General features: G+C 37.7%; 1 protein-coding gene across 1 annotated transcript in view; it reads left to right on the top strand.

Annotated features, from left to right (window-relative positions):
* Zfhx4 (zinc finger homeobox 4) overlaps positions 1–21,068 on the top strand; it is a 179,867-nt gene that overhangs the window by 153,923 nt on the left and 4,876 nt on the right. Inside the window, 5 exon segments of the mRNA XM_027948529.3 lie at positions 1,147–1,263; positions 7,768–7,901; positions 8,124–8,324; positions 8,840–8,957; positions 9,488–14,908. Coding sequence (XP_027804330.2) covers positions 1,147–1,263; positions 7,768–7,901; positions 8,124–8,324; positions 8,840–8,957; positions 9,488–14,908 — 5,991 coding nt within the window.

Below are 21,068 nucleotides of genomic sequence, written 5' to 3'. Positions count from 1 at the left end.
TCAAAAGCAAATAGAAGAGTGTATGCAAATGTGTGTCGATGACCTTTTGCCTTTCCAGGGTTAATTTATATGGTCATTAAAGATTTTATGAAATTGAGCAGCCTAGTGCTTCAAATCCCATTTTACCTTCTTCTCCTAATTTATGTAATTCGTACCTGAACCAGGGAATATGATTTTTATTTTTTTGTGCTGCAATGAAAACAGCATGCCATGCTGTGGGGAGTTGAGAGCCTGGTTATCTGGCATTACTCAGATTGCTAAAAATTCATTAAAATGTGACATCAGCACACTGAGAGACAAATGATCGCAGGATGAAAGAGAACAGTGGGCCTTTCACGGATTAGTGCTGCACAGCCCCAGCATAGAGGCTAACTGCATAAACAGATTAATCCACCAGCAGTGGCATAGCTAAGATTTACAGAATAATTAAATAGGTTTGAGTTACTATGAGGATTTCCATGTAATCTAGCTGGTGTGAACCCGTGAATGAGGTGTGGGGTGATGTGGTTGTCATAGAAGTATACCTTGTTATGTCCTAGGCCTTATATAGTTTCCCCTATTTAAAAAAAAATACAAAACCCCCCACTATAGCTGAAGCTTCAAACTCTTCCTCAAAATTTCATAGAATTCCTCTGAGGTCTGGTATCTGAAGGAAGGAGTAATACCTGTCTTTTATTTAACCCATTGTTACCACATTATTTCAGTAAGAATTTTTGCTAAGAATCTGATTTGTTCTGACACCTATTCAAGTTCATGGAATAAGGTCCATGTTGTTAGAAAGTTCTACTGTTAAAAGTATAGAAATGCCTTCCACCATTTTTTTCATCTTTTCAGCTTAAACTATATCAAATTATACTAAAAATGATTTCTTTCTTTCTTCTTCTTCTTTGTTTTTTTCAGTATAGATGCAGGCTCTCAATGGATTAAAAATGTAGTTTCTTTAGATAAAAATTTGCATGGGTACAGTCAACATGTTCTAATATGGACTTTTGCATAAATGTATGTTCTCTCTTTTGAGTAGGAATATCTGCAGACAATTCATGAATAAAGTTCTAACGTGGCCACCAAGTTTATTTTAGTGTGTGTTTTAGGTTTTTTTTTCTTCTTTCTTCTTCAATTGTATTCACTGGTCTCATTTCTTAACAGAAGAACAAAGTGAGGAGATAGAAGGAGCTATTAAGCCCCCAGCAGTGGCTGAGGATGATGAGAAAGACACAAGTGAGAGAGACAATGGCGAAGGCAAGAGCTCTCATAAAGATTCTGGTAAGATACTCCACTCTTTCACCTTTCATTTTCCTCCACCCCTCCATTCCCTGCAATCAGCCCTTCCTTCACTCCCCCCCACCAAGCTTATTAAAAGCTTTTATTCATTTTAAACTGTCTGAACATTCCTACTACTATTCATTGCATGTGCATTTTGCATGTGATTTCTATCAGTAGCCTCCCATTGACCTATTTTTAATCATAACCATCTGACAGAATAGATGTGGATAAGTTGAAGAATATTACAGGACAACCAGCGAGATTATTTTTTAATCAAATCAGTTTGTGTGCTTGTAATTTTTTAAGCGCCTTTCATTAATCTTAGCTATACTTGTGATTCCTCTGATGGCATATTAATTTTTCATAAGCATAGGATTAGATATCACTTGAATTTTGTCATTCAGTCATATGTACCCCTGCCCAAACCATGTAACCCTAAAAATAAGTGCTATTTTTCCTCTTTTTTTTCAACTTACACTCAGGAATTTGCCCTTTTTAAGGGCATCTATTTGAAGCATTTCAAACAAAATCCAGTGAAAAAGTTTACAGATGATTCAGCCTAAGAAAGAGGAAATATCATTGAAAAGGGATTAGGTGCTGGGTAATTTTGATCTTCCAGAATAGACAAATCCCAGTAATGAAAGCTACTGTCTTTGAAAACAAACCTTCGTGTCATGACATTTACTTGTGCACAAACAAACCCTAGGCCAGCATCTGGTGTAGATACCTAAGGCTTTTTCTGTGTTTGATTTGGCAAATATATGGCTTCATCCATGCTTTGTATGTATGAGATGGAAATCTATGGTCGCAATGAATATTACATTGGCTACTTTTGCTGCACGCTATACCTAGTTTTATTATGTTGGACTCATTGAAGCAGAAGAAGTGCTGAAACGGGTTCAAGCCTATTAGTTTCAGGTAGTCATCTATCTTTTCCTTGAATTCTAGTGACAGCTGCATATAAAGGAGCTTGTATTCACTATGAAGATATTGGGTTGAGCCAAATGTATCATTTTTTACATACAAGTTTATTTAAATCTGAATTATCCTATATTTGTAATTCCGTCTCTTCATGTCTAAGTTTTACATGCTATTCAAAAAATGATCTAAAGTGGCTCCCTGCTCCCCCACCCTCACCTTTTAATACTAAATTTCTCAGAGGAGTCCAGGGAGAAAAGTGCCTTTGTTATTTGCTTCTAGGATGTGGTATCTAACATATGATTCTAATTTGATTTAAACAAAGAGGATCTAAGGTTGGTATTGAGCCTAAAGCGAAATCTCTGAAAAGATGCCATAGCAGTATAGTAGCAGGCTGCCTCCTGAGGCTATTGACAAGGAATTTGAAGAACCTAGTGATCAGTTAATGTCAAGGGTAGTACTATCTAAACTTTATTTGAAAAGGATTGGAAATAGTAAGGTGGTCCGTTTACTCTCTTTAGGATGGACGTCATCAAGACTAGTTGCTTGATTTGTTCAGGGACAGCAGGATCTATCTATATTTAGTGATGACTTTCTCAGAGTAATACAAAAACAGATTGCAAAGTATATCCTTCTTATTCTTCAGAAGCCTGTGTAAAACACCCAGATATCACATTAACTTTTGCTGAGTGCCTATGTAATACTTTGATATAGGACGTTATGTGCAGTATTAAATATCTAATGTCTAGTACCTTGTGAAGGATGGATTCTGGGAATCCCTTGAAAATGGATCTAATCTTACCATTGAGGAAAGAGTCTTGCTTTGAACATACCACAGATGCAGGGCTCTACCTCCACTGGTGCTGCTGTTCACTGCTCTGCATAAATAATGGACCCAATGACTCCCTAACGGCCTGATGAGTTATGGTCCTTCCTTGGGTGCCTAATTGTACCATATAGACAGGACTCGGGTGTCTGAGAGGACACAGAATATTGCATAATGGTAGTTATTTAAAACAAATTTCATTCCCATAAAAAAGCTTCCCCAGGTGTATCTACAGGGATAAAAAAATAGCTCTAAGCAAGGACCAACTAAAAGTAAATGCTGAGATGCAAATCTTTAGCTTTGAAATCTCCTTAGCCTTCAAGACAGTTCTTGTTATTAGAAATTAACATGACCTTTTTAACAAGGTTTTATGCTTTTTAAATTGACAATTATTAGGTTAAAGAATTATTACATGGAATTTTTTCTTTGTAAATATTTCTAATGATTAAATAGCAATCCACATAACATATCCTATATACATATATATTATATCAGTTAAAATTGTCAAAAGAATATTAGCAAAATTATAAAGTAATTACTATCTTAATATGTTAGGTGGGAAAACAGTTTGACCCCACTTTAACATAGAACTTTTTAAACACGAAGGAATTAACACACGTTAGGAAGGCTATGTTTGTGTAAGCTGTTGTGCTGTGTTACTGACACTAATCTGTAGGACTGGAGCTCTCAAAATGAGACTTGGCAATATGCAAGTTATATTTGTTGAATATTCATCCATAATAGAAAAGCCTCCTAATGCTTCATTTATATTGTCATTTAAATCTAGTGCCACTTTAGATTAATTATAATCCAAATTATAGCTCTGTGCAGTACAAGAATTAATATAGAGTTTATCCAGATTAATACATTTGCATTGAAAATGTAATATGTCTCTGCTGTGGCTAAGGGGACCACTTTTTAATAAGGGAGTAAACATGAGGAAAGATGGAAATTAACCTTCATTATTGCAATTAAAATTATCCTTTCATTCTACTCTCATTAGAAAGAATACTGTACTGGTAATTATAATTTAGAGTTATTTAGAGTTGAATAACATCTGTTATATCCAAGTTTTATAGTATTCAAACTTTATCAAATATATTGACTCATAAATAATAACTCAGTGTTTTGTTTTATTGTTTTTTTCAAGATTTGCTAGGGGTACACATGCATTATTGGATTTCCCTCACTTGTTATGAGTATAAACCATTTTACAACCTTCTGTATTTTAGGGATTGAGAGTTATTAAGTAGGCGGCATCTGAATTGAAATGAATTATGTCATTTTTATATTAGCAATCTCATGCAAGTTAGCTAATCCTATAACTGACAGATAATCATTGGCTCATCTATGTGGTAGTGTTTATTTGTAATTTGACTTCATTTTTTAGTTAAAATTCATTAAAATGACATTGTTCTTTGAGAATACTGTGGTGTCCTTTATGACACAAAATATATTATGATCTATTTCAATTTTTTTTGGTCTAGGGTAACAAACTGGGTTTATTTCAAATTTAAGTTTGCAAATACAAACTAACTAATCACAGAACATTATCAGAACCTTCCTAAAATTAATTGGCCTTTATCTAATAAAACATATCTCTAGGAAATTAGAATTCAGGAAAAACATCCAAGCAAATTTCCTGTACTTTGCCAGGAATGGCATAATATTAAACTTGAGATAACACCCCTCTGAGTATAAAAGACAAGTATATGTAAACTGTGTCTTCTACTGTCTTTACAAATAGTCCTTCCCAACCTCCTCAAGCTTAAGAGTCATTTTTGTCATATGTTATTATACTTCAGTATTCTCTCCTTCTACTTACTATGAGTTATTTTCATTTGTAGGGCACCTAGCTAAAGTTAGGCAGGCTAGCCTTTGTTTATAATTTTATAGCTTCTTAATTTAAAGTAAAATGGTCTTTGGAAACTTCACAGCTTCTGTGAACACTCGTGCTTCAATGAATGCAGTTAATTAGCTAAATAGCCCTATAATAGTTAACTTAAAACTTAAATTTTCCTTTCTTGATGCAACACAGAACAGTATTTTAAGATATTTTTAGTTGTAGATGGATGTAGTACCTTTATTTTATTTATTTATTTTTATATGGTGATGAGGATAGAACTTATTGCCTCACACGTGCTAGGAAAGTACTCTAACACTGAGCTACAAACCTAGGCCCCAAAGCAATTATATTTTTGATGAATATTAATAAGCATAAAATAAAGGCAATATATCCTTAATACACAGGTATAAATTATACCAAAAAACACACATCACTGTATAGGCTTAGTAAAATGTTTCAAATCTTGAAATTAATACTTTTTTTATGGTTTTGTTTGTTTGTTTGGTTTACTGGGGATTGAACTCCTGGGCACTCTACCACTGAGCTAACCCTTTTCACTTGTTATTTTGAGATGGTGTCTTGCTGCACTGCCCAGGCTGGCCCCAAACTTGCAATCCTCCTGCCTCAGCCCCCTGAGCTGCTGAGATTACAAGCAGGCACCCTAATGCATGCTCTTTTATTCTCTTTTATGATATCAGTTTCAGGATAAGATACACATTGTGTGTGTGTGTCTGTGTGTGTGTGTGTATTTTTTAAATTAAGCCCATGACTATATATTTAATAGAAGTTTCTGGAAAGTTTATTCTATTTCTGATGCTCCAAATGGCCTACAAGCAACAAAAGTCATGGACATTTTTTTTTCCAACTTTTTTTGTGATAGTCTCGAATGGACTTATAATTGTGTCTTGTCCAATTCTACCAGGAACAAAATATAATGAAAAGGGGTACATCATGGTGTATTCATCTTCTAAGGAAGCATATTCTTACTAATTAATAGAAACTTTTAAAGAAAAATTTCACAGGTGAAGTCAACTGATAGGCACTTGCTGATTTAAATGACAGTCAATTTTGCACAACTTGATCTGACACGTAAACAGTGAATTTGCAAATATTAAATATCATATTGTTTTTGTAAATTTTTTAACATTTACTAAGCATAAATTATATTCTGCCTTTCCTTTGAGAAAGAAAAATGAATTTTTATTAATTGTGAGATGAACGTCCCCAGTTTTGGTACATCTTTAGGTATCAGATAATCAGATACGTTTTAATCAATATAATGAGACTTTAAATTTATTTCAAATTTAAGTTTACTCAAATACAAATATGACAGGTTATTTTTTAAACATCTAAAAAGAATTTGAATTTCTCTACAGCATATGTAAATAGAGAACAAAAGTATTAATTAAAATAAAATCCAATGTTTATAAATTCAGAAATCAATATCAATGTAATCTGTAGAAAACTCAGCACTAATTCTGTATGTCAGGAACTGATTCAAACCTAAAGGAAGAAAATTATTGTCATTATATCATTTAGATTCTATTTTAATTTAGTCTCCCCAGTATAACCCTTGAATTTGTTATGAATTTGAGATTTCTGAATTTATTTATATGGTATATATTATGCATCTGTACCCAGAGTAGAAATATTGTTCATTTTTATTTTGTTTCCAAAACACCCTTGACCTTATTTTTAAATTAAAAGTGGGGTATTTTGAAAAAAAAAGAAAAAAAATCACTTCAATTTATTCATTTATATGAACTGCATGTGGATTGAAGAAAAATCAAGATAAATCTTCATGCACAGCATACAATCAGATTACGCCTGGACTATATATTTATGCGGGGTCTGATAGCAATCAATGGTTTAGCTTCATTGCGTTTCAAGATGTATTTGCACCCAGTTGTCCAGTGATAGTGTCCTCACCCTGGAAATAATTTAGTTGCAAATTGACTGGAAGATGGTGAAAATTGAAAGTTAAAATTAGAAATACTCATAATAAACAGCAGAAAAAAGGTCAGATGATGCCGTGCTATGATGAGATTGGAATGGCTGGTAAATGAGGTTTTGTGTTTGTCGTGAGATGTATGTGACATGCCTACCCAATGTCGCTGTAATATCCAGCCTCACAGAGGAGATTATCGGGCAAATTGATGCTGGAAAGAATTTTCAGTTAGATTGGGAAATTAGAATTGTGCTCTTTTCTTTGATGTGTGTGAGACTCCACCACATTACATTGCTCATCTGGGCAAAATTTTAAGTCGTCTTTAACACCAAATATTTGGATTAACCTCATAAAGCAATTGTCTTCTTAAGATTTGTCCTATAATGCTGTGTGTACAGCCAAGTACTAAAACATCTCCAGCAAAGACAATATCTCTAATAGCAATAGCAATAGCAATGTAATGTATGGTTTGCTTTAACAACCTTTTGATTTTTAAATCCATTAATGATGTCAAAATATTTTAGTTCCTGAGTTATATCAAGCCAGCTCTTCTCATAATTTTGAAATATTCTCTTCATTCAGGGATTTCGAAAAGAAATAGCTGATTAGATATTAGTAAAAATAATGAATTTCTGAGTTAGTATTTGTGAATGGAAATAGATTGGCTTTAATGCTATGAAGGCATTCTGGGACACCAGAGAGCACACGTTATTGATAAACCTCTCAAGGCCACCTAGGGTTATCTAAACATGAGACAGGAGTACATTTGAAAATATATTTATAAAGTCTACTTAGTGGACAAAAAAGATATGTGTTTCTTGTCTTTTGTTCTGAGCATCATTTAAAAGTGCTTGCCTAATTCTTTTTGTGACTTAGTCAATTGAGAGTCAGTTATTTGAAAAACATAGTTTTCTACTTATGATATCATGTTTATAATTTGAGTTACTCTGTTCTTTTTGCAATCAGGAATAATCACACCAGAGAAGGAGCTAAAAGTCAGTGTGGCAGGGGGCACTCAGCCACTCCTGTTGGCGAAAGAAGAGGATGTTGCAACAAAAAGGTCAAAACCTTCAGAGGACAATAAATTCTGTCATGAACAGGTAAATAATGTTGTTTTCCTTTGTTGTGGAAATCTCTTTTTTTGTTTGTCTGTTTGTTTACCTGCTACTAATAGTTTAAGAGCCCCCCCAAATTCCATGTGATTGAAATGCACATAGACATCTCCAAGGGCAATATTATTAACACTTGGTATTACTGCCAAAGTTCTGAAGTCATCAAAATACATTAACTCATAGAGGTCATGTTTATTCGATCTTTTCCAGTTCTATCAGTGTCCTTATTGTAACTACAATAGTAGGGACCAAAGTCGGATCCAGATGCACGTGCTGTCTCAGCACTCAGTGCAACCAGTCATCTGCTGTCCTCTCTGCCAGGACGTCCTCAGCAACAAAATGCATCTCCAGCTGCACCTGACTCATTTGCACAGTGTGTCTCCAGATTGTGTGGAGAAGCTGCTTATGACAGTAAGGATACCAAATGTTGATGCATGTGTGACATGATCTGGGTAAACTATCAATGCAAATATGTAATTATGGGTTGGTAGAAATTTATTTCTTCTGAGCTACTGAAAGGTCTTTTATTGACTGTGTTATAGAAATCACAGTAGAGGCCCATTTGTGGTCTCTTTTGCTTAGAGAAAAAAAATATGATACAAAGCATAGCCTAATTAATTACATATTTTGTGGTCTTTTTATATCTGTAATGTTAATCAAATGACTCATGTGGGCACTTTGCATTTCAAAGTTTCTTGATTATCATTATAAAAAAATAGACCTACAAAAAGCTTGAAACCATAATTAAGAGAAAGAAAAAGAAAAATACAGCATTGTAACAGCATTGGTCTGAAATCTGAAGGGATAGATGTCCCTGCTTTGGTTGGAAAAATGCAAATGGGATATGCTACTGCCAAATGGGAGAAGTGATGGAATTTATGATTTTCTGGAGTACATTTAACCTGGAACCCTTTTGGTTTTTAAAGGTGCCTGTCCCTGACATGATGATGCCAAACAGTATGCTGCTGCCAGCAGCCACCTCTGAGAAGTCAGAGCGGGACACACCTGCAGCCATGACAGCGGAGGCATCTGGGAAATATACAGGTATTCCAGCTTATGATGAAGATCTGTGGAAAAAGTACTCAGGGACTTGCCCTTGTGGCAGTGTGCCAATATTCTTACCATTAAAGATTTATTTTTAAAAAGCATGAAGGGAAGAAAATGCACAATGTTTCCGTGAGCCTTATTTTCCAAGACATGTTTGACAACTGGTTATCTCCACCTGTCCTTGAGAAATCTAATTGCTGAACAGCCAAGAATATTCTATGTTGTTTTAATTCACTAACACCAAGGTTATGGCCCTTGGTATCATGCCGATTGTAGCATATTGTATTTTTTTTTTTTTTTACTTTTGATTTGTTTTCTTCCCTATCCTGAAATTCCCCAAGATTGATGATGAATTCTTACTCATCTTCATATCTTCAATATCCAGTCCAGTGCTGTTAGTAGTTACTCAGTAAATATTTCCTCAAAGAATCAGTTAAGTCAGAGATCTTTATAGGGTCCTATTTACAATATGTTGACACTGGAGCCATAGGTTTCTTAACAGAGGTATTTGTGCTTTCTCTGAACAGGTGAAAGCCCAATGGATGAGAAAAGTATGGCAGGTCTTGAGGATTCAAAGGCTAGTGTGGAAATAAAGAGTGAGGAGCAGAAACCAGCTAAAGAGCCCCCAGAAATATTGGAATGGAATAAAAATAGCAGTAAGGATGTGAAAATCCCTGACACACTGCAAGATCAACTAAACGAACAGCAAAAACGGCAACCTCTCTCTGTTTCTGACCGCCATGTTTATAAGTATCGCTGTAACCATTGTAGCTTGGCTTTTAAAACTATGCAGAAGCTTCAGATACATTCCCAGTATCATGCAATTCGGGCTGCAACAATGTGTAACCTCTGCCAGCGTAGTTTCCGTACATTCCAGGCTTTAAAAAAACACTTGGAAGCAGGCCACCCAGAACTGAGTGAAACTGAACTCCAACAGCTCTATGCCTCCTTGCCCGTGAATGGTGAACTTTGGGCAGAAAGTGAAGCTATGGCCCAGGATGACCATGGCTTAGAACAGGAAATGGAGAGAGAGTATGAGGTGGACCATGAAGGGAAGGCAAGTCCTGTAGGAAGTGATAGTAGTTCTATTCCAGATGACTTGGGCTCTGAACCAAAGCGGACCTTACCTTTTAGAAAAGGGCCCAATTTTACAATGGAAAAATTCCTTGATCCATCTCGTCCATATAAATGTACAGTGTGTAAAGAGTCATTCACCCAAAAGAACATTCTCTTGGTCCATTATAATTCAGTCTCTCACCTGCATAAGTTGAAAAAGGTTTTGCAGGAAGCCTCCAGTCCTGTCCCGCAAGAAACCAACAGCAGCACAGACAACAAACCCTACAAGTGCAGCATCTGCAATGTTGCATACAGCCAAAGCTCGACATTGGAAATCCACATGAGGTCTGTGCTCCACCAGACAAAGGCCAGGGCTGCAAAGCTGGAGCCCAGCGGGCATGTGGCCAGTGGACACAGCATTGCGGCAAACGTAAATAGCCCTGGCCAAGGGATGTTAGATTCCATGAGTTTAGCAGCAGTCAACAGCAAAGATACCCACTTAGATGCCAAAGAATTAAATAAAAAGCAAACTCCTGAATTAATCTCTGCTCAGCCTACACATCACCCACCGCAGTCACCAGCACAAATTCAGATGCAACTGCAGCATGAGTTACAACAGCAAGCTGCGTTCTTTCAGCCACAGTTTCTGAACCCAGCCTTTTTGCCTCATTTTCCCATGACTCCAGAAGCACTGCTGCAGTTTCAGCAGCCTCAGTTTCTCTTTCCATTCTACATACCTGGGACGGAATTCAGTCTGGGTCCAGATTTGGGCTTGCCAGGCTCTGCCACATTTGGTATGCCGGGCATGACGGGAATGGCTGGCTCCTTGCTTGAGGATCTGAAGCAGCAGATTCAAACGCAACATCATGTTGGCCAAACTCAACTCCAGATTCTACAGCAGCAAGCACAACAGTACCAAGCCACACAGCCCCAGCTGCAGCCTCAGAAACAGCAGCAGCAGCCGCCGCAGCCGCAGCCACCCCAGCAGCAGCAGCAGCCAAGCAAATTATTGAAACAAGAGCAAAGCAATCTAGCCAATACAGACTGCCAGATCATGAAGGACATACCATCTTATAAGGAAGCAGAAGAAATTGCCGAAAAGCAAGAGAAACCAAAGCAAGAATTTGTAAATGAAGGTGAAGGACTCAAAGAAGGCAAAGACATAAAGAAGCAAAAATCCTCAGAACCATCCATCCCTCCACCCCGAATAGCCTCGGGGGCCAGAGGAAATGCAGCCAAAGCTTTATTGGAAAACTTTGGTTTTGAATTAGTCATTCAGTATAACGAAAACAGGCAGAAGGTACAGAAGAAGAACAAGAGTGGCGAAGGGGAAAACACTGACAAACTGGAATGTGGAACGTGTGGTAAATTGTTTTCCAATGTTCTCATCCTGAAGAGTCACCAAGAGCATGTACATGGGCAATTTTTTCCCTACGGAGCACTAGAAAAATTTGCTCGTCAATACAGGGAGGCCTATGACAAGCTTTATCCAATTTCTCCATCTTCCCCTGAAACGCCACCACCACCTCCACCTCCACCTCCACCTCCTCCCCTGCCACCAGCTCCTCCACAGCCTTCTCCCTTGGGTCCCGTGAAAATCCCAAGCACGGTTTCTACTCCTCTGCAAGCTCCACCACCCACTCCCCCGCCCCCTCCGCCACCCCCTCCTCCTCCTCCCCCTCCCCCTCCACCCCCACCTTCTGCTACCCCACAAGTCCAGCTGCCTGTTTCTCTGGACCTTCCCCTCTTTCCTTCCATCATGATGCAACCTGTGCAACACCCCGCACTTCCCCCACAGCTTGCCCTGCAGCTGCCACAGATGGACACTCTCTCAGCAGATCTCACTCAACTTTGCCAGCAGCAGCTCGGGTTAGATCCCAACTTCTTAAGGCATTCTCAGTTCAAACGCCCCCGGACAAGAATTACAGATGATCAACTAAAAATCCTGAGGGCTTATTTTGACATCAATAATTCTCCAAGTGAAGAACAGATCCAAGAAATGGCAGAGAAATCTGGCCTTTCTCAAAAAGTTATCAAACACTGGTTTCGAAATACCCTTTTTAAGGAACGACAGAGAAATAAGGATTCACCATACAACTTCAGTAACCCTCCTATCACTGTTTTGGAAGATATCCGAATTGACCCACAGCCCGCCTCTTTAGAACATTACAAATCGGATACCTCCTTCAGCAAAAGGTCTTCGAGGACGAGGTTTACCGACTACCAGCTGAGGGTTCTACAAGACTTTTTTGACACCAACGCTTACCCGAAAGATGATGAAATAGAACAACTCTCTACCGTTCTCAATCTACCCACTCGGGTTATTGTTGTATGGTTCCAGAACGCCAGGCAGAAAGCACGAAAGAGCTATGAGAACCAATCGGAAACTAAAGACAATGAAAAGAGAGAACTAACGAACGAACGCTACATTCGAACGAGCAACATGCAGTACCAATGTAAAAAGTGCAATGTGGTTTTCCCCAGGATCTTTGACTTGATTACACATCAGAAAAAACAGTGTTATAAGGATGAAGATGACGATGCCCAAGATGAAAGCCAGACGGAAGACTCCATGGATGCCACAGATCAGGTGGTTTACAAGCATTGTGTGGTGTCTGGACAAACGGATACAGCCAAAACCTCCACTGTCCCTGCAGCAAGTTCTGGCTCTGGGACTAGCACGCCCTTGATTCCATCACCCAAACCAGAACCTGAGAAGGCTTCTCCAAAACCTGAATATCCCACAGAAAAGCCAAAGCAGAGTGACCCCTCACCCCCTTCTCAAGGCACCAAACCAGCCCCATCGTTAGCATCGACTTCAACAGACCCACCGCAGGCGCCCACAGCCCAGCCACAGTCGCAGCCACCAAAACAACCCCAACTTATTGGAAGACCTCCCTCGGCCTCTCAAACCCCAGTCCCTTCCAGTCCACTGCAAATTTCCATGACTTCTCTCCAGAACAGTCTACCTCCACAGTTACTCCAGTACCAATGTGATCAGTGTACCGTTGCCTTCCCAACGCTGGAACTTTGGCAGGAGCACCAGCACATGCACTTCCTCGCTGCTCAAAACCAGTTCCTTCACTCTCCATTCTTGGAAAGGCCCTTGGACATGCCCTACATGATATTCGATCCCAACAACCCTCTGATGACTGGACAGCTGCTGGGTAGCTCTCTCACACAAATGCCACCTCAGACCACTTCCCCTTAAAAGGAAACTGGATGAGGGGGGGGGGGGGGGGGGGCTAGTGGACCAAGGGCCTTTCCAAAAGATAATAATTGCAGCGAAAAGGAGGGTGGGAATAGCGGTGAAGACCAACACCGTGATAAGCGCTTGAGAACCACAATCACCCCCGAACAACTGGAAATACTCTATGAGAAATATTTGCTAGACTCCAATCCTACACGCAAAATGCTCGATCATATTGCACGTGAAGTCGGGCTGAAAAAAAGAGTCGTGCAAGTCTGGTTCCAGAATACACGTGCACGAGAAAGGAAAGGCCAGTTCCGGGCAGTGGGTCCAGCACAGTCTCATAAACGGTGTCCATTCTGCCGAGCCCTGTTTAAGGCAAAGTCAGCTTTAGAAAGCCACATTCGCTCTCGGCACTGGAATGAAGGAAAGCAGGCAGGTTACAGCTTGCCACCAAGCCCTTTAATATCCACAGAGGATGGAGGAGAAAGCCCACAGAAATACATTTATTTTGATTATCCGTCTTTGCCATTAACTAAAATTGATCTATCGAGTGAGAATGAATTGGCTTCTACAGTGTCAACACCTGTTAGTAAAACAGCAGAAATGTCACCGAAGAATCTTTTAAGCCCTTCTTCTTTTAAAGCAGAATGTCCTGAGGATGTAGAGAATTTAAATGCCCCTCCTGCTGAGTCTGGATATGATCAAACTAAAGCTGACTTTGATGAGACTTCGTCCATCAATACAGCCATCAGCGATGCCACCACTGGAGATGAGGGAAACACTGAGATGGAAAGTACCACAGGAAGTTCTGCAGATGTGAAACCAGCTCTCTCTCCTAAAGAGCCGAAAACTCTGGATGCTTTGCCAAAACCAGCAACCACACCCACAACTGAGGTCTGCGATGACAAATTTCTCTTTTCACTTACCAGTCCATCAATTCATTTCAATGAGAAAGATGGTGACCATGACCAAAGCTTTTATATCACAGATGACCCTGATGACAACGCTGATCGCAGTGAAACCTCCAGCATAGCCGACCCCAGCTCACCAAATCCATTTGGGTCTAGCAACCCTTTTAAATCCAAAAGTAATGATCGGCCAGGTCATAAGCGTTTCAGGACCCAGATGAGCAATCTTCAACTCAAGGTTCTCAAGGCTTGCTTCAGTGACTACCGAACGCCAACCATGCAAGAATGTGAAATGCTGGGCAATGAGATTGGTCTGCCCAAACGGGTGGTCCAGGTGTGGTTTCAAAACGCAAGGGCAAAAGAAAAGAAATTTAAAATCAACATAGGGAAGCCTTTCATGATCAATCAAAGTGGAACGGAAGGCACCAAACCAGAATGTACTCTCTGTGGGGTGAAATACTCTGCCCGCTTGTCCATCAGAGATCATATTTTCTCCAAACAGCACATTTCAAAAGTGAGAGAGACCGTGGGCAGTCAGCTGGATCGGGAGAAAGATTATTTAGCTCCAACTACTGTTCGGCAGCTGATGGCACAGCAAGAACTTGATCGAATAAAGAAAGCTTCAGATGTTCTGGGCTTAACTGTACAGCAGCCAGGCATGATGGACAGCAGCTCCCTCCATGGTATCAGTTTGCCAGCAGCCTATCCGGGACTCCCTGGCCTTCCTCCAGTGCTTCTCCCCGGAATGAACGGTCCATCCTCCTTGCCCGGATTTCCACAAAATTCAAACAGTAAGTCATTTAAAGGAAAGTCAGTTTAGTTAATAGGTGGCACTAGGCAGTCAATCACAAGTGACCAAGAATAGGGTAAATTTGGATTTCTTTTAATTTCAGTAAGTGAAACCAATAAATCATTTGAAACACACACACACACACACACACATATATATATATATATATATATATATAGAGAGAGAGAGAGAGAGAGAGAGGAGAGAGAGAGAGAGAGAGAGAGAGAGAGGAGAGAGAGAGAGAGAGAGAGAGAGGAGAGAGAGGAGAGAAGGAGAGACAGTGCTCTAATAACCAAGGAGTAGATCAACCTGCACATGCAGAAAAATAAAGACTAGATAGATCATAGCAGATTCTTAGCAATGTATTGATTAATTTATCATTATATTTTTTACCTTAGAAATATTATTTGTATATATCAATTTCAATACTCATTTCCAATGATGTTCCAACACAAACAAGTTGCATAATATTTGATATACCTATTAAGAAAGCAAAACATTAAATATTATATTCATCAGTCTTTTAACTTATGTTCTTTCCAAGGGGCAGGATTTTTGTTTTGTTTTTCTTTTTCAATCTGCCCAATAAGTGCAATGAAGTTCAAAAGTTGAGGGCTCTCTAGCCACAGAAATCCACCTGTGTTGCACCTAGCACGTAATAAAGTTCATATCTAAAGTTTAATAACTTTTTAATAACTTTTAATAAGTCGTAAATTAAAGTATATGACTGCTGTGATAATTGTACTTTAGTAGTACTATGAAATTTTGATTTTTGTAGCATCTATTGCTACTGGTTACTGTTATACCATGACTTGCTACTCATCTGACCTGCCACAGCTTAGTTTTATAATTAAGGAATAACAAACTGAGCTGTTTGAGGCAGGCCTTCAAAGCTGAATTCAATTCTGGGTTTGTTAACAGAAATATAACTTAAGCAGTTTAGATTTTGTGAATAAGTTTATGTATTCAATTATATTAGTTTGAATAAATTGAATATCATGCATTAAACTATCATGCAGTCAAAAATATTTTAAAAAGTTATGTATCACCCCAAAATAGAAAAACATAATTCTCTTGTCATTTCTTTTTTAAAGTTTCAATTTTCAAATTATCAGTGGTTCTTTTGTCTTTTTAGGGGAAGGGGGGTACCAGGGATTGAACTTGGGGCACTCAACCACTGAGGCACATCCCCAGTTCTATTTTGTATTTTATTTAGAGACAGGATCTCACTGAGTTGCTTAGCCCCTCACTTTCCCTGAGACTGGTTTTGAACTTGGAATCCTCCTGCCTCAGCCTCCTGAGCTGCTGGAATTACAGACATGAGCCATGGCACCCAGCTGCTATTTTGTCTTTTTAAGAAGAAAATTTGACATTCTAAAGAAACTTATCTAGCTTTTACTAATTAGATATATCTACAAAGTTCACAAAGAACATAAGGAAAGGGTTCTTTTTCATTTTCACAAATTGGATTTTTACATATATTTTAAGCTTTCCAATTCCATCCTTCTCTTACCAAAAAAAAAAAAAAATTGCTATTGTAATATTAAGAAGTTACTCCCCTTTTAGCTTTTAGCTTGTCAGGCATGGAAACAATGAGATGCGATAATAGCCCCTTGGTTCAAAGAAATGCAGTAACCTCATCTGGTTTCCTGTCCCTAATGACTTGTCATCTTTAGAAATGAGAATAGAGTCCAGCAGCAAAAGAAAAAAAAAAAAAAACATTGCCAGGAAAATGTCTACAATGTCCCTTCCTTTAGCCATCACACCAATTCCCTATCTCCTGAAAGTAGCTAGGGCTTAATTGCCTGGATAATCTTGGGGCTTTAAATATTAGAACTTCAATTATGTTTTGCTTGTACATTTTAATTAAGTCAAACATAAGTATTCTATGAACAATGTAATGACAGAATATTATTTTTAATGTGGTATTTGTCTTGTTACCTTGTGGTTTCCCCCTTTATTAACAACACATAGAAAAGTGTCTTATGCAGAATTTCTATCATGAGTTATATAATACAGAGGGCTTTTTTTGATATTTTACGTGGGTTAAGAACAGTTGAAGTATCTGTGCCTTGAATCAACAAGTCTGCTTTAGTTGATGATTGGGTTGTCACCCCACAAGTAGTGACCACAGCATCTTGTTTTTCTCTCTCCTGGGTCAGCAGGTCTTTGCTGGAACAGTGGGTACTTCTGCCTATTGCCCTTCTGGTTTGCCACTCTGATACTGGCATGTAAGGAAGAGAGAGACAGAAGGACAGGGATGCTTATGAAATATTTATATATTTTTCCTCATTCTACTCACCATCAAAATAATTTATATCCTTCCTCTGAAATATGGCCCTTTTTATAATTGTCAACATTGCAGGAAAGATGTTGGAGGCAAGTCCTCCATGGCTAGGAGTATCTTTAAACACACCAGGAATCAGTGCTTTATCTGTTGCTTTATTAAATCATGGACCAAAACCGACTGGGGATGTTGTAAAGAGAAAAGCTCCATGAACATTGCTACCTACTGGAGTTTGCAATTTCTCTTGAATTAGTCCTTTGTTTGTGAGAAATGTTAAATGTTAGCACAGCAGAGTTATCAGTGGGGCTCCATCTGAGAGCCTGAGCTCCCACACTTGCAGTTCACATCTTCTTTAGGTTAATTTACTTGTGGTGAGGAAAGAAAAATGTTTTAACCACCTGATGGAACAGAGAGTGGTTCTTCATCTTTCCATCATCTTCTTCCTATGTATCATTTCTTAGCCATCAAGTACGTTTGCATTATGGGAGTGAGAGACTTCCCAGCTAAGTGAAATCTAATGGAGAAAATTACTTCATAAGTAAAATAGGTCTGTATTTTGAGACTATGACAGGTTCCTTTTGGACCAATTTTAGTAGGATTTAGTTTGATAAAGTTTTTATTTTAAATATCCCCCATCCCTTTGAAGGTGGGTTTCCAGATTTTAATTTGAAGGAAATCACTAAAAAGCACCACAGTGAATGTGAACTATGCTGCAAAGTAATGAGTGTGTCTAAAGGCAAACACCCCCAATTTTTTTTTCACATTTTAGTGTTTCTATCATGATCAAATGAAAACAAAAATGAAGAGTGGCAACAGACTATTATATTCTTGTATACCTGGAAAAAAACTAGAGAACTTTAAATTTGCATTTTATCCTTTCAGTGTTGGCTTCCTTTGGCATTTTGCTCAAGGTGAATGTAAAAATTACTTGATTTTCTATTTTTAACTTAATTCTCACTTTGAACAGTATCGGATTTTAAATGTTGCTACAAGTATTTGGAAATACAGCTGAGCCTAATTTCATTTAATGGACTGTGAGAACATGCCTTTTGTATTTTTCGTAAACTGCATTGTAATTTACTAGCACATTTGAGGTAAATATAGATAAGACTATGTCCTTAATAATTTTAGCACAATTGCCGCTGGCCACATGTACATATTTATTTTAATTTTTACCTCAAAAATCAGTTTGGAACATCAAAGTCTAAGAAACTTGAAATTACACACAAGTGTGTTGTGAAACCTGCATTTTCTTCAGAAAGCATTACCTTCAGGAATGGCTGTTTAAGGAAAAAAAAAACTTGATAGTATGAGATTATCACAGAAAAAAAAAAACCCTTTATTTTGGTCTACAGTAAATTTATAGGAACTGGAATAAGAATTAAGAAACAGAAAAAAATATGTATTACTAGCATCATAACTTGATGAAATAAATGAAAATTGAATATGCATTTGTTTGGAGTTACCATCTCTCATTCTGTATTATGATTTTTAACCATCTCTTCTAGGTTTGGTATCCTAGGTACTTAAATTTTTACTACAAATGTTTATGGTTTATATCTTTTACAAGTAATCTGAATATTCATAGTTTATTATTTCTCCATCTGTTTTTTTTTCCTAAAAGTTTTACTTAGTAACTGTTTAATTCAGCTTACTTCTCAAAATGTTAAGTTTCTAAAAATCCCTGATAATCTCTGACTGTATCATTTAGAATTCTTATTGCAGTCTTCTAAAAATTTCCATTACTTCATTATACGACCTCTACATAGGAACAGGTAGACACAGTGTAATGGGAAAACCTCAGTCAACAACTATTGATCCCATATTGCTTTCTAATTACAGTTGCTATATTTTTAATATCTTAATTACTTAAAATTTCCTTTGTCTTAAATTTTGATGTTAGAGAGATAGGTGAGCTAGCAATGCCTCAAATTTAAGGGTGGGGGGAATATACTTGGTGGAAGGGGATGCAATTAGTAGGAAGCCATACCCTTATACTTGACCTAGAACTAAGGTTGGCTTTTATGAGTAGGCAAAGAGGCTGGCGACCAACACAGAATCATTATAACAACACAAAGGCTCTTCTGCCCTGCATAACATCTTCTCCACCCAAATCATTCAGGCTTGAAGTTTTATAATTAGGTATTAATTCCTTTTGACTTATCATATTATCCTCTGTTAAATGAAAAACAGCAGAAAATATCAAGAAATCATAACATCATGGTAGGAAACCTCAAAAATGATCTATCTAGTACGTATTGAGGCTTTTCAGTAATAGTATATTCATTTATTTAATTCTTGTGAATATAATGTTTTAGAGAAACAAGTGGAAAGCATAAGGAGATAACCAGACATAGTAGGAATAAAGGCAAGGGAGATGAGAGTGCCAGTTCCTAAATGCAACTCCATTACTTTACATTTTTCCCTCGGGCTAGGTCTAAGTCCCATGACTCTCAGAGGTCTATCAAACTGAATTGGATTAAAGATCAAGGAGTTTCCTCATTCATTCCTATCATATCCTTGCAAAGCTTAAGCCATTTTCATCTTAAATTTATTTTAAATGTGTGAGCCATTCTTCAGTAAAATGTGGGCACCTGCTATCAGTGTTCCCTGGAAATACAGTGTTATTTTCAAGGACTTAATTTTTCATCTATTTTGGATTTTTAATTGATCCAATAAAAGCAGAAGACAAATTTGATTGGCAGCTGTAAAAGAAATAGTAAAAAGAAAGAGAAAGTATTACAAAGCAGACCAGAGAAGAGTTGGTGTGATAAGGTTAAAAAGAGCAGTTGTTGATAATAATCTAGGCTAATTGAGAGCAATATGATAATGATGGAGGTCAAGGAGAAAGTGATGTTGAACAGTTTACACCAGGACACCTGCAGATACATCCACAGATGCTCATGTCTTTATGTGAAATGGCATAAGATTTGCAAATAACCTATGCACATTCTTTTGTATGCTTTAAATCATTCTAGATTACTATAGTACATGATACAATGTAAAATGCTATATAAGTAGTTATACTGTATTGCTTAGGGAATAATGACAAGGAAAAAAGTCTGTACATGTTCAGTACAGATAGATGCATTTTTTTCTAAAAGTACATTTTTTATCCGTGGTTGATTTTCGATGAATATGGCACTCACAAACATGAATGTCTTGAATGTTAAGCCCAAGAAGATTCCTTTTGGCTGGATGGACACCAGTGGAGAATCTTAAGATTTTTCTAGCTAAAGATTAGAAGCATGGGGTTTCGGTGTCACTTGTGTCTCTTTTTTTAACACTCACATGTTGCATTTAGCATAGAGGTAAGACTATGACCAGAATTAGAACATGGTTCCATTAAATCTTATGACCATTCCCTCTGCAGCTGTGCACTAATAGTTTAACTTGATTTACCTTGTTAATTCTTCTATCAGCCCATGGAGCCTCCAGCCCAGTCCTTGTGATCATTTGGTGAGCTTTCCCTACTTAGAGAACGAACTACCAGTCATTCATTAGGCTTCTATCTGTTCCTCCTGCAGTCCAATTTATTTGCCTCTGAAAACATTTTCAGAAAAGGCATAGATTTTTACAATTCCCTTTTCCATCCTGAACTGTCCTGTAGTTTCCCAGACAACTATCCAGCTCATAAAAATGGCTTTGTAATAGGTTCTTACCAGCCATGACAGTATATAGAGTACTTGAAACCCAGCAAGATTTGCTTCAATTGCCATGGGAGTCCCACACATATGTACTTTCTCAATATTATGTTTCCTCTCTCTAATGAGATGAGAATCTTGTTTGCATACCACAAGCAAACCTGGAAGAATCATGTTTTGGAGATGGTAAAGTTGAGTGCTAATATATGCAGTTTCCCATCAAGGACTGT

This window comes from Marmota flaviventris, chromosome 15 (assembly GCF_047511675.1).
Source record: "Marmota flaviventris isolate mMarFla1 chromosome 15, mMarFla1.hap1, whole genome shotgun sequence".
NCBI classification, from domain to species: Eukaryota; Metazoa; Chordata; class Mammalia; order Rodentia; family Sciuridae; genus Marmota; species Marmota flaviventris.
This window is presented reverse-complemented; position numbering and strand designations above follow the sequence as displayed.